Below are 15,674 nucleotides of genomic sequence, written 5' to 3'. Positions count from 1 at the left end.
CTAATTTCCCGGAATGCGCTTTAGTATTTAAGTATTAAGTTTTATCCAAGAATATACATCATATCTGTACTACTGAATAAGCTGAGTGAAATTGTGTAATACTGGTAAAGGGACAAATATTTCTTTGATTCAGTTGATTCTGATGGAGGGGTGTTTTTTATTTATTTATTTATTTATTTATTTATTTATAGAATTAAATCATGGTTAAAAAAAAAAGTCTTTTGATGTTCGCCCTTTATAAGGGATTAGATTTAGGTTAATATAATCAGGGGGCAGTGTTGTAATGTAGTTTAAGTACCGTACTTAAGTAGAAATGTCACGTATCTGTGCTTTACTTCACTATTTAAATTTGTCAACTTTCACTTTTACTCCACTACATTTTCTAGATAAAATGTATACTTTTACTCCGCTATATTTCCACTAAGCATCTTCGTTACTCGTTACTACAAAATAAAAAAAATTAAAAATAAAATTGCGACCTCAATAAGGGAGGTTTGGCGAATCACAGCTCCTAGATTGCATGACGCTCCGCACGCTCTATTTCAGCGTAATGTTGCCAAAAGGAGGCGGAAGCACAACTGAACCTGAGCCACAACAGAGCCACATTTTTTACTGTGTTACCACAAAGAGCCACATCATACACATGGGCACACATGAACATCACCTTTTTTCCCCTGCCATTTTGAGAGCGAACTTGACACAAATTGTTTACTCAAATGATCTTGCTCCTGCTGGGAAACTTTGAGGTATTTTCATCCCACTGACATGCGCGTTTGACGAAAATACCGTATTTAACTCAAGCGAAGCGAACACGCACAATAAAAAGACACACAAACTTCTATATGAACGTAAGAGCCACATGAAACCGGGCAAAGAGCTGCATGCGGCTCGGGAGCCGCGGTTTGGCCCCCCCCTGTCGTAGACGACCACCCCGACGATAGTGGTGAACAGGGTGAAAAAGATAACGTTATACACACGTGGTCGTATTTGCAAGAAATGTTTCTGTACATTGGAATGAATGAATCTTTCTACCGGATGAAGTGCCTCTTATGCCTACCGAAAATCACTGAAATTTTACTTTTTACTTTTACTTCAAATACTTAAGTACATTAAATATCAGAAAATGACTTTTGATACTTAAGTACAGTAAATATCAGATACTTTAAGACTTTTACTTGAGTAATAATCTAAAAGGTGACTTTCACTTCTAAAGTGTAAAGTCTAAAGTCTTCTAAGACTTTTATACAACACTGTAAGGGGGTGTTCTCTTATTTACAATGCCATGTGCATTTTACTACAATTTACCTTTAATTTCCAGCATAAGGTGCCATGCCACAAAGCAAGTCATGTGACTTTGGCGCTGTCCTGAGAGCCATGCAGCGTCTTCACTAGTATCAGTATACATGAATCTGTCTTGGCCTAAAACGGAGCACATTAGGAACACATAAATGCCAGTGGGAGATCTAATCAGTCGATTGTAGATTCAGTGTGAAGCAAAAATCATGCAGAATACAAGTCAAGAGCTTCAGTTAACGTTCACATCTAACATCAGATTGAAGGAAAAAGTCAGATTAAACGTGGCACAGATGTTGCAATCTGTAGGGTTTAAACAGAATAACACAAAAAATAAATGCGGAGTGGCAGTTCTGTGGGTGGAGACACCTTGTTGATGAGAGGAAGCCAAGGAGAATGTCCAGGAAGGGTTTATGGTTCCTCAGTCAAATTCTGTGCACACAAAATCCATCGTGTTTCACTCTCATCAGCCAAGGACAGAAATCTGAGGCTAATCTGGACAATTGGATTTTTTTTTTTTTTTGATGTCATGCTTCTTGTATAAAAAACTGCTAGAAGGTCCAGATTCAAGGGCATCCAGGGTTTGTTGAGCAGAGATTTATTCCAAGGTTTTACAGTTTCTTGCAGTCTGTTATTTAAGTGTTAATTTTCCCACTTAAAATGGACACGACATAGAAAATAAAACCACCACTCGTTCAGAACACCCAGTTTTCTTTTGATTATTTTTTTTAGTTCTTGTTTTGCCACCAAATTGTTTTTGTTCTTGGGCAAAAGCTCAAGTGTGTGTGTGTGTGTGTGTGTGTGTGTGTATGTGTGTATATGTACTGTATATACACATACACGTGTATGTACGTGGGTGTGGGTGTGTGTGTGTATGTGTATATATATATATATATATATATATATATATATATATATATATATATGTGTGTGTGTGTATATACAAAATTTCCTTGTATATTGTGTTTTTGGAAACGAACAGGATTTAGTCCTGGACAAGCCTGTAAACAGTCAGAGCAGTGGACAGCTACTTGAGTTTCAAGCCGCTTTAAATACGAACCAAAGTCGACCTGTCGCTGTCAATCAAGCGCATGACTAGAGCCGCAGGTCTGGGAAAAGCCCGCCTGCCTTCTGACCGAAAACAGCCATGGGTCAGTTTTTCCGTTGGCTTGTGTACTGAGATGATTAAATCCTTATACTCTATCACAGCAAAATCAGAATGAAACAGCTGTCACCCTCTCGAGTTATGGACACTTGAAGCAATTTTCCAGTGTAGTAGAATGTATTAACCTGTTGAAAGAGGCCATTTAGTACCAGTAGGGTTACACTGTTGCCATGAAGAGGTGTACTTGTACAATCTGTGTTTAGGTTGGTGGTATGTGCCTTCACATGAATACCAGACTGCAAGGTTTCTTAGCATTATGTTACCCAGAGCATCACACTGCCACTGCTGTTTTCCCACAGTGCATCCTGGTCCCCCCCCCACGGTACGGTAGAATCTTCCCATTGAAGGCAAGCTGTTTTGTGTGTTCTGACTCCTTTCTATTAGAGCCAGCATGATCCTTATATGCAGTTTGTACCACAGTAGCTCTTCTGTGTGATTGGACCAGATGTGCGACTGGAGCGAAGGCTAGCATACCACTGTTTTGTAGGTATTAACCACTGCATACTGAGAATACCCTCACGAGGCTTGCTGTTTTGGAGGTGCTTGGACCTTGTCAGAATCACTCCTCCATTTTTCCTGCTTATAACACATCAAGAACCAACTGTTGCTGCTTAATAGATCCCATCCATAGTGAGGCGTGTGGTAGCCTAGTGGTTAAGGTTTTGGACTACCAATCGGAAGGTTGTGAGTTCTATTCCAGGTCCACCAATCTGCCTTTGTTGGCCCCTGAGCAAGGCCCTTAACCCTCAATTGCTCAGTTGTATTAAAAAAAAAATGAGATAATGTAAGTCGCTCTGGATAAGGGCGTCTGCTAAATGCTGGAAATGTAAATGTAAATTTATTCACTTAACCTCTAAGTGGTTTTGATGTTATGCCTGATTGGTGGGAAAAAAATGTTGAAATTATGAGACAAATCAAGATATTGAGCTGCTAAGTGTATAATGAATGATGAATGATGTTTATGTAATTAGACATGTTGCATTTAAGACTTGCACACGTTTACTAATGTCTATTTTCTCGAGTAAGTTGTGTCCTGCTCCCAGGCTTGTACAGTAGCTGTAAGATGTGGGGATGTGGTAGCTCAGTGCTTAAGATGTTGGACTACAGATCGGAAGGTTATGTTACTGTTGGGCCCCTGTGCAAGGCCCTTAACCCTCAATTGCTAGATTGAAATAAATGTAAGTTACTCTGGATAAGTGTGTCTGCTAAATGACAGAAATGTAAGATGGTGGGGATGGTGACCTGCTCAGGGACAGGTTTATTTTGGACAGGAGGCAGAACTGATATGATAGGAGCGTGTCAGACATTTGTCAGGCTGCAGAGAAAAGAGAATGAGTGTCAGGGTGTGGGGGTGTGTGTGTGTGTGTGTGTTTGTGTGTGTGTGCGCGCGCGCGTTTTCCAGCACCACATTCCGCTTCTTCTTCTGAACACTCACCTCCTTCATCAGTCCTGCGCGCGCGAGCGAATTCACCACTTTTCTACCCTCATTTATTTATTTTCCTTTCTACCCCCACCTCCGGATATTCTCTCTTGGATATCTCTGGACTTCATGATAGACATCGGACACGCCTGACAGAACGGTAAGACTTACTGTCATGCTGGGGAAAACTTTTTATTATAATACCTACTACAGTGGCGCGTGCGTTCGGTACTTTACCTGAAATATTCGACTCGAAATGGGTCGGTTCAGTTAGGCTGCACGCGCACAGGTAAGTGTGTATATCATTTTATATATATATAATAATTATATAAATAATTATATAAAATTATATATATAATTATTATATAAAGTTGTTATTATTATATAATTATATATATATATATATTTATTTAATAATAATTAAATAAATTATTATTATAATAATTCATTTATTTAAATGTGAGGTAGGATTAGCTCGTGCTTTAGCTCGTGCTCTGGTCAGTGTCCTATCGAGCAGCTGATCGCGCGCCGCTTCTACAAATGGCAATAAAGCGAGACGCACGAGGACAGCTGAGGCTATTTACAGACACGAGCTCTAGAGTTAAGGCCAGGAAAATGTCAGGCTTATTATTATTATTATTATTATTATTATTATTATTATTATGAAAGCTATGACTATCATTACATTTTTACTAATGTCGAGAATGACTAAATTATATATTGATTTTTAGCAATGCGTTGTGCGATTTAACACTTGAACAGTTGCACTGTACAATAAAAACAGATTTTTATAAATGATCTTTTGTTTTATAATAAAACATTTAATTTTTTTTTACTGTAAAATAAAAACAGATTATTTTTATAAATATTTCTTTTGTTTTATAATATAAAACATTTTATTTTTATTGTAAAATAAAAATTGATCATTTTTATTCTCTTTATTAAACTGTTAATTGAAAAATAACTTGCGTTTTATAAATAACTTAACATGTTTTAGTGAGCAGTCAGTTGTTTTTTTTTGTAATTGTGTGTATATATATATATATATATATATATATATATACATATATATACATATATATACATATATATGTATATATATGTATATATATACATATATATATAACTGTGCAAAAGTTTTAGGCAGGTGTGAAAAAATGCTGTAAACAAAGAATGCTTTCATAAATGGAAGTGTTAAACATTTATTTTCATAAGTAAACAAAATGCAGTGAATGAACAAAAGAGAAACCTAAATCAAACCAATGTATGGTGTGACCACCCTTTGCCTTCAAAACAGCAGCAATTCTTCTACATACACTTGCACACAGCTTTTGAAGGAACCTGGCTGGTAGGTTGTTCCAAACATCTTGGAGAACTAACATCTGGGATATCTTCATGTAATCCCAGACACACTCGATGATGTTGAGATCAGGGCTCTGTGGGGGCCGTGCCATCACTTCATGCTGGTTTGAAGGCAAAGGTAGTAACACCAAATATTGATTTGATTTAGATTTTTCTTTTGTTTGCTCACTTTGCATTTTGTACATTGACAGAAATAAACACTCTTTATATTTCTGAAAGCATTCTTTGTTTACAGCATTTTTTCACACCTGCCTAAAACTTTTGCACAGTACTGTGTGTGTGTGTGTATATATATAATATAAAATTTATTTATTTTTCTCTTTTTTAACATCAGTAAAAGTAACACACTGGTATGCATTATTTATTTTAGAACAATTAGTATTTATTTGTCAAGAAATCCCATTTTGTGTAGCATGATACTCTCGCTTTGGATTTTCATTGTCTTGTTTTCATTAGACCGGTGTAATTTTTCAGATTTCATGCATTTCTTAAAGTCATTTCACCCCATTATTTTGCTCTATTATTTGGTCCCAGCATGTTTGATACTTTGCACTTAGTCTATTGGTTTAATGAGTTGGTAAACCTAATTTGTAGGATGATGACATTTTTCTAAAATGGCGATACTTAAAAGAGCAAACGAGCCATACGAATCCTTAAGACTTTCTTATTTGGTGAAAGTTCACTAACTTTGATAATAAATTTATGGCAATATAAATAATTAGCTTTTCAAAACTATCCTCCATCCACTAAACTACTGACCAGTATTGTGTATTCAGGAGCCAGTTATGGACCAGAATCTCTTTGGAGGAGCCCCTCGGTTTCTGTCCCGGCCCAAATCGTTCTCTCTGAGTGTGGGTCGAGATGCTACCCTCAGCTGCACCGTTGTAGGGACCCCTGTCCCTGCAGTCACATGGGAAAAAGACAAACTGTGTATTTCCACTGGAGGGCGCTTCAAGACCGTAGAGGATGGGGATGTGTATCGACTCACCATCTACAACCTGACGCTAGAGGACAGTGGGCAGTACATGTGCCGTGCAAAGAACAACGTAGGTGAAGCTTACGCAGCTGTGACCCTGAAAGTGGGTCCTCCAGTAGCAGCGGTCGACCGGGCACCGGTGTTTACGGTTAAGCCCGTCTCAAGCAGAGTGGGTTTGGGTGGTGATGTTACCTTCTTCTGTCGTGTGGCAGCTCACCCAGCTCCAAAATTTGACTGGGAGAAGGATGGACGTTACCTAGGTGAGACCAATCGCATCAAGATCGTGTCAGACAGCGAGTCCAGCTCAGTGCGGATTCAGAGCGTCAGGAACATGGACAGCGGCACTTATACTTGCCGGGCTCAAAACTCCATCGGTCGAGCGCAATCCGCCGCCGCTCTGGTGGTGGACACGCAGGACACGCGACTTCTCAACGCTGACAAAAGCACCTCCCTGCTGTCTCACCTGCAGAAGCGCAAAGAGGAGATGCGTAAGGATATTTCTCTTTTGCCCATGTCTGAGAGCTACTCCCAGTCCTCCTCATCCTCGTCTAATATCATGGAAGGGCTTAGCAAATTGGGCATTGCCTCTGAGCAGGAGCAGCGAGTCTCTGCTTTGACTGGTAGACTACCCAAAGGTGTCTTCACCCGAACCTGTACGGTGACTGAGGGCAAGCATGCCAAGCTCAGCTGCTTTGTCACCGGTCACCCCAAACCTCAGATCATCTGGAGGAAGGATGGAATGAACATCGTTGAAGGTCGTAGGCACGTCATGTATGAGGACCAAGCAGAGAACTTCATTCTCAAAGTCCTGTACTGTAAGCAAAGTGATAATGGCTTCTACACCTGTAACGCCTCTAACTTAGCTGGACAAACCTACAGCGCAGTTCTGGTGACCGTGAAAGGTAAGACACACCAGAGACCCACCATTTAAAACATGTATGTTCCTGTAGTTGTGTAGGTTTCTGTAGTTGTGTAGGTTTTAGGATTCTTGCCATCAGTTTTGTGGACCTAATAGATTTAGTTTTCTGGCAAGGAAGTCAATTCACTGAAGGGGAAAGGATGCTGGAAATGAAAAACCTACGTATATTTGTTTCCTGGTAGTGGCTACTTTCATTTTGTATTAAAGCCAGGAGAAACGAAAGGCTTTGGTTTGTGTTAAAACTGAGTGTAAAATCTTTTTAGAGGCAAAATTGTTGGGGTCTTAAAATAGTTTTCAATGTACAATTGGGTTTCTTTTTGTGGATGGCAATCCATTTTCTTTTGTGAGGGTGGATTCAGCTTCTTTATGCTTTTTATCCCTCTCTGCCTGCTAGCACGTTCTTTTTAGGAACGTCGACACCTGTACTGTATGTTACTAAAAACGCTAGTGATAGCAGGTTTATTTGAAATTTGCTAACTTTGCCTAACAGGGTTAGATTTAGTTTGAGAAGATTGACCGGTCATTTGGTAGAACCTAAAGTTTTAGAAAGTACTTACTTAATTACCTTTCATTTAGTTTTACTTTAATTAAATTGGTTTCAAAATCTCGCATTTTCTTGAACGGTGCCAATAATTAAAACATTAGCAGACTTTGTTTTTTAATAATCCTTAACCTTTGCCTTGAAGCCTCGCTAGAACAATCAGCTTTAATAATTTTCCGCATTTTATGTATCCTAAAAAAAAGGGATGGAGCTTTTTGTTAATGTTTGCGAGAGTGTTGAACTGAACGGTAGCTATACTTTATCTTTAGCTGCCCCTGAACGGCATTAGCAGCGGTTCTTTAAGACAGCACATCCCTGAGCAGTCACAACGTAATCTTAGCCCACCGTCATTCTTTCGGGTGGTGTCAGCTTGCAGCTATTTTTTGTACGTGTCGATTTGTTTGCACTTGTTCAGCACGATCAGTGTTGACCTGCTGTCAGACACCAGTGCTTTTCCCTATAAACAATATAAGAAATGTAACATTACAAAAAGATTGAGTCCATTTGAATAGACGTTACACAGGCTAAGAGACACGGTAGCAGCAGCATAAAAATAAACGTGTTATTAAATAATACATTTGGTATGTGTTTGGTTGCTAGCCAGTGATGTCTGTTCTAGAAGTGTCAGTTCCATATACTGTATTCAGGTATGATGCAGTTAGCACGTTGGCTAGCACATGTCGTAAAGGTCACAGTAACTCACTCGTCCAGCTAATGTCAGCCTCACATCCCAGCCAAAGTCTGTGATGTTTCAGATTATTCCAGTGTGTGAAATGCTCATTTACTGACCTCACTATTTCAGTATACTGTAAAATGTTTTGAAGTGATCAATATGTTAAACCAGTTTTTTTTTACTCTCCTAGAGCCAACAGTGCCGTTTAAGAAGAAGCTGCAGGACGTGGAGGTGAAGGAGAAGGAGACTGCTATGTTGCTGTGTGAGGTGCCTACGCCGAGTACTCAGGCCTCCTGGTTCATGGAGGAGACTCGCCTGGAGCAGAGCACCAAGTACCGCATGGAGCAGGAGGGCACGATGCGTCTCCTCACCATCCACAACGTCACGACCAACGACGACGCCGTTTACGTCTGCGAAATGAAGGAAGGGAGCCGCACTGTGGCCGAGCTCACTGTTCTGGGTAACGTACTTACCCAAGAGTTCATTTTAATTTCCTGTAACGGTTCACACACATGACTGCTTAAAGATACGAGTCGGTTAATGTTATAATTTTTATAGTAGCAGTTCATAATTAAGATGTTTTCTGTTAGCATTTTAAAATATGTAGGGGTCTCCAATGTAAGCACTTAAAACAGCTAAAGATGAAAATTTCTTCTCCATCATTTTTTCGATATGGAGTTTGTTCTCTGTTTTTTCCATATCAGAGCAAGTGGTGCTTTTTGGTGAGTTTGTGTGCATTTGCATGTTCAGGAAACATAACCAAGAAGTTGGCCAGAAGGACAATCGTGCCAGTGAGCGATACGGTGATCTTCTGCGTGGAGCTCGAGCACCCTTTTGAAGACGCTTATTGGACCAGGAATGGAGAGAAGCTGAAGGAGAACTCCAGGGTCATTATTGCTCGCACGCTTAATCGGTACACGCTCACCATCCGTGACTGCACTGCAGAAGACTCAGGCGAGGTGGCGTTCATCGCCGGCGACTGCAAGACTTCCACACGGTTCTCAGTTACAGGTGAGGAGAAGTAGAACATGGTCAGGCAGGTTTTATTACAAACCACAGGATAAATATGATTACTTTAAAAAATGTTTAGAATTATTTTAAAAAATGCTTTCAGGGTTTTGAAATAATCTTCATTATGTACAGTACACATTTTCACATTTATTGTTTTTGAGTTTTTTATGTGGTATGTATTTTTATAAAAAAAAAAAATTTTTTAACTAAGTACAGGTTCTCTGTAAATACATTTTATTATTAATATTAAGTATTATTTACTTGTTGCCAAGCACCAAGGAAACATCCTCCTGATGCCCCGGTCAAACCGATTGTGTTGAACAAGACGGACAACTCCATCACTCTGAGTTGGTCTCGGCCAGACAGCGAGCGACCCGTCCCCATCAACGGCTACGTGGTGGAGAGGCGGAAGGTGGGAGCTCAGACATGGGTTCGAGTCACAGGCATGGAGCTTGTGTCTACCAGCCAGTACACCATCAGCAACATCACAGAGGAGAGCAGCTACCAGTTCCGCATTTCATCCGTTAACGATTTTGGGCAGAGTGCCTATCTGGAGGTTCCTGGAACGTTTTATCTTGGTAAATGGATTTGTACTGACCGTTGTATTCCAGCATTGTCTTCTCCAGAACTTTGTCACGCTGATCTCGTCCTGTGTTTGTTTGTCAGAACCGTCTGCCTCGGTGACGTCAGGTCTTCGAAACTGCACCGCCGTGTCCGACGGGGAGGCCACCTTCAGCGTGGAGCTCTCTGCAACCTGCTCCGGAGCTTGGACGCTGAATGGCCAACTGATCCGCAGCGGAGTCGACTACCTCATAACTCGCTCGAAGACCACGCACACGCTGGTGATCAGGAAGGTGACCGAGGTGCTGGATGGAGCTCAGATCAAATTCGTTGGTGGAGGATCGGAAAGCGTCTGCACTCTAAGCGTAAAAGGTAAGAAGAACACTCAAGTTAACGTGGAAGAAGAATTCGCACCTTTTTTTTTTAAATTAAAAATATCCTTTTCACACCATCCACAACTTTATTCCTGTTTTAGCTGCTCCAGCATGTTTTACCAAAAAATATTCTGAAGCAGACGTCTTTACGTTCAGCGCTCACTCTTCTGCCCAGCTCTACACAGAGGTGTCAGACGCCAGTGTCCAGGTAATAACTCTGGAGTGCTATCATTTATTTTTAATTTATCATTAAAATATCCATTCCATCATTTTATAGAAAAGGGCTTTTAAGTTCCACATTCTGATTGGTTAGTGTATTGATTAATTGTCCTATAACACCATGTCCAGAAGAGCTGCTTGGTCTAGCAAATGAATCAACATTGTACTTGTCTTCGTGTTCTGCAGGTCTCCTGGATAAAGAACGGTAAGGAATTAAGGCTGGGGAAAAAGTACGAAGCCTCAAGCGTGGGAAACAAACGCACGCTGACCGTTCATAACGTGACTCACGAGGATGCAGGGATTTATGAGTGTGTTTGTGACGGCGATAAGATGTCCATCCAACTCGCTATTAAAGGTAGCTAAAGCTTTCAAGAAGACAAAGGGACAAAACACACTGGTTTTTGATATGAGGGGGAAAGAAAAGTTGATATCAGACATTTATATGTATATTCAAAATGAAAGACCGTTGTAATAATAATAGGTTTATAGGCTATTGAATATAATACAGGTGAAAAAGAAATGTCTAATTCTACTTAGAGGGAATAATAGAAACTGGAGAGAAACAAAACCCATTTTAATTGAAGTCATTTTATCCAAGAAATATCTTTTATTAATCTCCCATCAGAGGAAGCAGCGAAGTTTGTGAACAAGCCCAAGACTCAACCCCTGGAGGTTTCTCCCTTGATGGGTGATGTGGCACTGAGTTGTGAGGTGGCATCGCCTACAACCACTGTTGTGTGGAAGAAGGAGCATAAAGAAATAGTGGAGGACAACAGGGTGACCTTAGTGTCCCAGGGGACACAGAGAAAGCTGGTTATCAAAGGAGCCAAGCAGAGCGACGAAGGACATTATTCATGTGAGACGACAGAGGACAAGGTCGCATTCAGGGTCAGAGTACAAGGTAAAACCAGCGCTAATTAGTCTGAGGGATAATGAAATAAAAAAGAATAAGAAGCAAGCGGACAGAGCTAATTTTACAAAAGTAGTGCAAAAAAATCCTAATTAAACTGATCTGTGCATATATTTATCGGAATAGAACACCATAATGGATTACAGTGGATGAAGTATAGCATAGAACTCAATAGAGTTAAAAGATGGAGGTTCTAGATCCGAACCGAATAGAGTAGAAAGGTACAAAGTCGTGATTTATCCAAATCCATATTTGTCCAGTCTTTATGCACTAACAATTGTAAACAAGTCTTTTTCTTTCCCATGGTCATTTAATGAATTGTTCTTGTAGAACCTCAAGCCACTTTCACCAACAAAGAAACCTATCAGAAGGAGGTGAAAGTTTCTGTCTCTCAGAAAGCCACGCTGAGCTGTGAAGTGTCCGACTCCAAAACTGAAGTGAAATGGTATAAAGACGGCAAACAGATGATCTCCGGTAAGACCGTCCACGTGGAGACGAAGGGCAAAATCCGTCAACTGGTGTTGGACAGTGTGGAGAAGAAGGACGCTGGAGATTACACCTGTGAAGTAGGGAAGGAGAAGCTGGTCTTTAAGATCCATGTGATGGGTATATATGAGTTTGGATTCTTTTATTGTAAAATTTGCTCTTCTTAGCTCGATTGTGTATGAATTAACCAAAAGAATAGATCAGTAGATCAAAGGTTTTATACACGTCCTGTTGTACTCAACACCCTTTGTTAAACAGCTGCCCCAACAGAACCTCAAGCCACTTTCATCAACAAAGAAACCTATCAGAAGGAGGTCAAAGTTTCTGCCTCTCAGAAAGCCACGCTGAGCTGTGAAGTGTCCGACTCCAAAACTGAAGTGAAATGGTATAAAGAAGGCAAAGAGATGATGTCCGGTAAGACCGTCCACGTGGAGACGAAGGGCAAAATCCGTCAACTGGTGTTGGACAGTGTGGAGAAGAAGGACGCTGGAGATTACACCTGTGAAGTAGGAAAGGAGAAGCTGGTCTTTAAGATTCATGTGGAAGGTACCTAGAGTTTTTTTTTTTTAAATCGTGTCTTTAATTAACTAGTTCAAATGTAGTCAAACAGAAAGTGTCTCAACTTGACTGATTACATCATATAGATAACGGCATTTTCAGTGGGCTAATATAAGAGACCGTTGAACTGTATATGTGAGAACTGTTATTCTCCTTCAAAACTTTAAAAGGAGCAAGAACGGTACAGACATGCAAGTGGAAGGGGTTTAATGTTTTTGTTGTCATGATTTGCCTCCACAAATTTGTATGTATGATGTTTATTAATTGTACATTCAGAATCTCAAGCCACTTTCATCAACAAAGAAACCTATCAGAAGGAGGTGAAAGTTTCTGCCTCTCAGAAAGCCACGCTGAGCTGTGAAGTGTCCGACTCCAAAACTGAAGTGAAATGGTATAAAGACGGCAAACAGCTGATCTCCGGTAAGACCGTCCACGTGGAGACGAAGGGCAAAATCCGTCAACTGGTGTTGGACAGTGTGGAGAAGAAGGACACTGGAGATTACACCTGTGAAGTAGGAAAGGAGAAGCTGAACTTTAAGATCCATGTGGAAGGTATGAGAAAAGGATATCCTTATTCATTCATCAATGTTAATCGTAGCTAGCATGCTTTCCCTTCAGTCCCCTTCTCTGCTGTTGGTGCTATTAGATCCGAAGGTGTTGATTCACCTTCTAGGTGTCTGGAGCACTTATTAGTTCTGGCTGCAAATCAAATCAAATCAAATTTTATTTGTCACATACACGTACAAATGGGGTACGATTTGCAGTGAAATGCTTTATGCAACTGTCCAGTATAAGAATAAAGAATATAAAAAAAGTATAAAAAATTAAAATGAGAATAAAATAATAAGAAAGTATAAACTATATAATAAAACTATATAAAAATATGAAATATATGGAGAATATGAAGAAGTAATGTATATACATGTACATAAATATACATAAATGTGTATGGTTTTTAAATATTATATCGAAGATTTATAGATTTATAGATTTATAGATTTCTGTGAGGAAACGTTTAACTTTAATGGAAGGAATCAATTTCAACTAATGCATCTACGCGTGCCCCAACGCTATATGTCCGAGAGCACAGAGCGAAACTTTAGGACTTGTTTAGTTTAGCTCCTCTCGTCTATGCTAGATTTGCCATAAAGACATCATGGAGAAAGACGTCCTTATGGCATGTCCCAGGCTTCGTTGTGTTTTGTTTCTGGACAAAACTCAACAATGAAGCAGATGACAATAATTAATACTTGCTGAGATTCCGCATGCGTATCCTGGTGATTGCGTTAAATAATAAGTAATAAGCAAATAAGACTTGCAGTTTTTTATTTTCACACATACCTTAAAATTAGTTTGACTTATTCATCAGGTTATAAACCTTTTAGTTTAAAACCACTGGAACCTGAGTGTGTGTGTGTGTGTTCTGAGTGACCTGATCTACTGTACTTCTTAATCTAGAAGCTCAAGCCACTTTCATCAACAAAGAAACCTATCAGAAGGAGGTCAAAGTTTCTGCCTCTCAGAAAGCCACGCTGAGCTGTGAAGTGTCCGACTCCAAAACTGAAGTGAAATGGTATAAAGAAGGCAAACAGCTGATCTCCGGTAAGACCGTCCACGTGGAGACGAAGGGCAAAATCCGTCAACTGGTGTTGGACAGTGTGGAGAAGAAGGACGCTGGAGATTACACCTGTGAAGTAGGAAAGGAGAAGCTGGTCTTTAAGATCCATGTGGAAGGTACCTAGAGTTTTTTTTTTAAATTGTGTCTTTAATTAACTAGTTCAAATGTAGTCAAACAGAAAGTGTCTCAACTTGACTGATTACATCATATAGATAACGGCATTTTCAGTGAGCTAATATAAGAGACCGTTGAACTGTATATGTGAGAACTGTTATTCTCCTTCAAAACTTTAAACTTTAAAGGAGCAAGAACGGTACAGACATGCAAGTGGAAGGGGTTTAATGTTTTTGTTGACATGATTTGCCTCCACAAATTTGTATGTATAATGTTTATTAATTGTACATTCAGAACCTCAAGCCATGTTCATCAACAAAGAAACCTATCAGAAGGAGGTCAAAGTTTCTGTCTCTCAGAAAGCCACGCTGAGCTGTGAAGTGTCCGACTCCAAAACTGAAGTGAAATGGTATAAAGACGGCAAACAGCTGATCTTAAGTAAGACCGTCCACGTGGAGACGAAGGGCAAAATCCGTCAACTGGTGTTGGACAGTGTGGAGAAGAAGGACGCAGGAGATTACACCTGTGAAGCTGGAAATGAAAAGCTAGTATTTAAAATTCAGGTTGCAGGTATGGAAATTGTTTTGAAGTTTTGTTTATACAGTATAACCATTTTCTACATGGTTCAAACGGAACTGAGATTGCATCAAGACTCTACTCAATATTAAAATTGAAAATTATTATCAACCGTGGTCCTGAATTCCTGCACATTTTGAGCGTTTTTTTACAATCCTAAATTTAAATTCTTGAGTCAGTTGTGTTGAAATTAGGGAAAGTCAGGAACATTTTTAGGGCAGGGGGATACAATCAGGACTAAGGTTGGGAAACTGCACTTTTTAATAAAAAAAAAATAGGCTATGAATAAAATGAATAGGGTAGTTTCTTATATTGGGTAGCCTAGAATTTCATGAAGACCCCAGCCAAGATGAGCTGATTTTGTTTTCTGAGTCAGTAATAATGTGCTTAACTTATTAACTTGGCTCAATGTACTTCATGTTAATCTACTATTTTTAGTCTTATATACTGTAGGTTTCCATGAAATCAAATCTGGCACTGAAGAAGCACATTAGAGTGTCAGAACTCAGAGCCTGGCTCCGAGTGGACACATCGCAGGGTGAACCGTAGCCGAATTAATATTAACTATTAACTATTTAAAATAAACTTTGCTGATAACTCTGTAATTGATACACATAAGACAATGAGAAGATTCTTCAGACCTGGATGAGAATGAGCAAAACTTCTTTATTGTAGTTGATCAACCACCACTTTTACTGAGCTCTAAGAAAAATTTCTAAGTCAAAAACAACCAAATGAAAAACCCACAAGAGCATCCCCATGCCACCCAAAAAGTTCCCCCTCCCTTTTCTGTTAACACTTGGTCTCAAGTGTGGTTTATGTATAGATTGTTAGTATATATTGCCTTAAACCTATTACAACGTCTGGCCTACGCCTATATGTCTTATGACATCAATTG

The 15,674-nt window shown here is 39.6% G+C and overlaps 1 protein-coding gene across 2 annotated transcripts in view; it reads left to right on the top strand.

Annotated features, from left to right (window-relative positions):
* The first annotated feature begins 3,848 nt into the window (after window positions 1-3,848).
* Window positions 3,849-15,674, top strand: part of obscnb (obscurin, cytoskeletal calmodulin and titin-interacting RhoGEF b) — a 52,690-nt gene continuing 40,864 nt past the window's right edge. For both annotated transcript variants that reach the window (XM_060871041.1, XM_060871040.1), the window contains exons 1-14: window positions 3,849-4,038; window positions 6,017-7,118; window positions 8,540-8,809; window positions 9,100-9,360; window positions 9,633-9,938; window positions 10,027-10,293; window positions 10,397-10,503; window positions 10,701-10,869; window positions 11,140-11,415; window positions 11,755-12,030; window positions 12,169-12,456; window positions 12,745-13,020; window positions 13,927-14,202; window positions 14,495-14,770. In XM_060871041.1, the coding sequence (XP_060727024.1) occupies window positions 6,026-7,118; window positions 8,540-8,809; window positions 9,100-9,360; window positions 9,633-9,938; window positions 10,027-10,293; window positions 10,397-10,503; window positions 10,701-10,869; window positions 11,140-11,415; window positions 11,755-12,030; window positions 12,169-12,456; window positions 12,745-13,020; window positions 13,927-14,202; window positions 14,495-14,770 (4,141 nt within the window). In that variant the 5' untranslated portion in view covers window positions 3,849-4,038; window positions 6,017-6,025. The remainder of the gene's footprint in view (window positions 4,039-6,016; window positions 7,119-8,539; window positions 8,810-9,099; window positions 9,361-9,632; window positions 9,939-10,026; window positions 10,294-10,396; window positions 10,504-10,700; window positions 10,870-11,139; window positions 11,416-11,754; window positions 12,031-12,168; window positions 12,457-12,744; window positions 13,021-13,926; window positions 14,203-14,494; window positions 14,771-15,674) is intronic.

This window comes from Tachysurus vachellii, chromosome 5, assembly GCF_030014155.1.
Source record: "Tachysurus vachellii isolate PV-2020 chromosome 5, HZAU_Pvac_v1, whole genome shotgun sequence".
NCBI lineage: Eukaryota > Metazoa > Chordata > Actinopteri > Siluriformes > Bagridae > Tachysurus > Tachysurus vachellii.
This window is presented reverse-complemented; position numbering and strand designations above follow the sequence as displayed.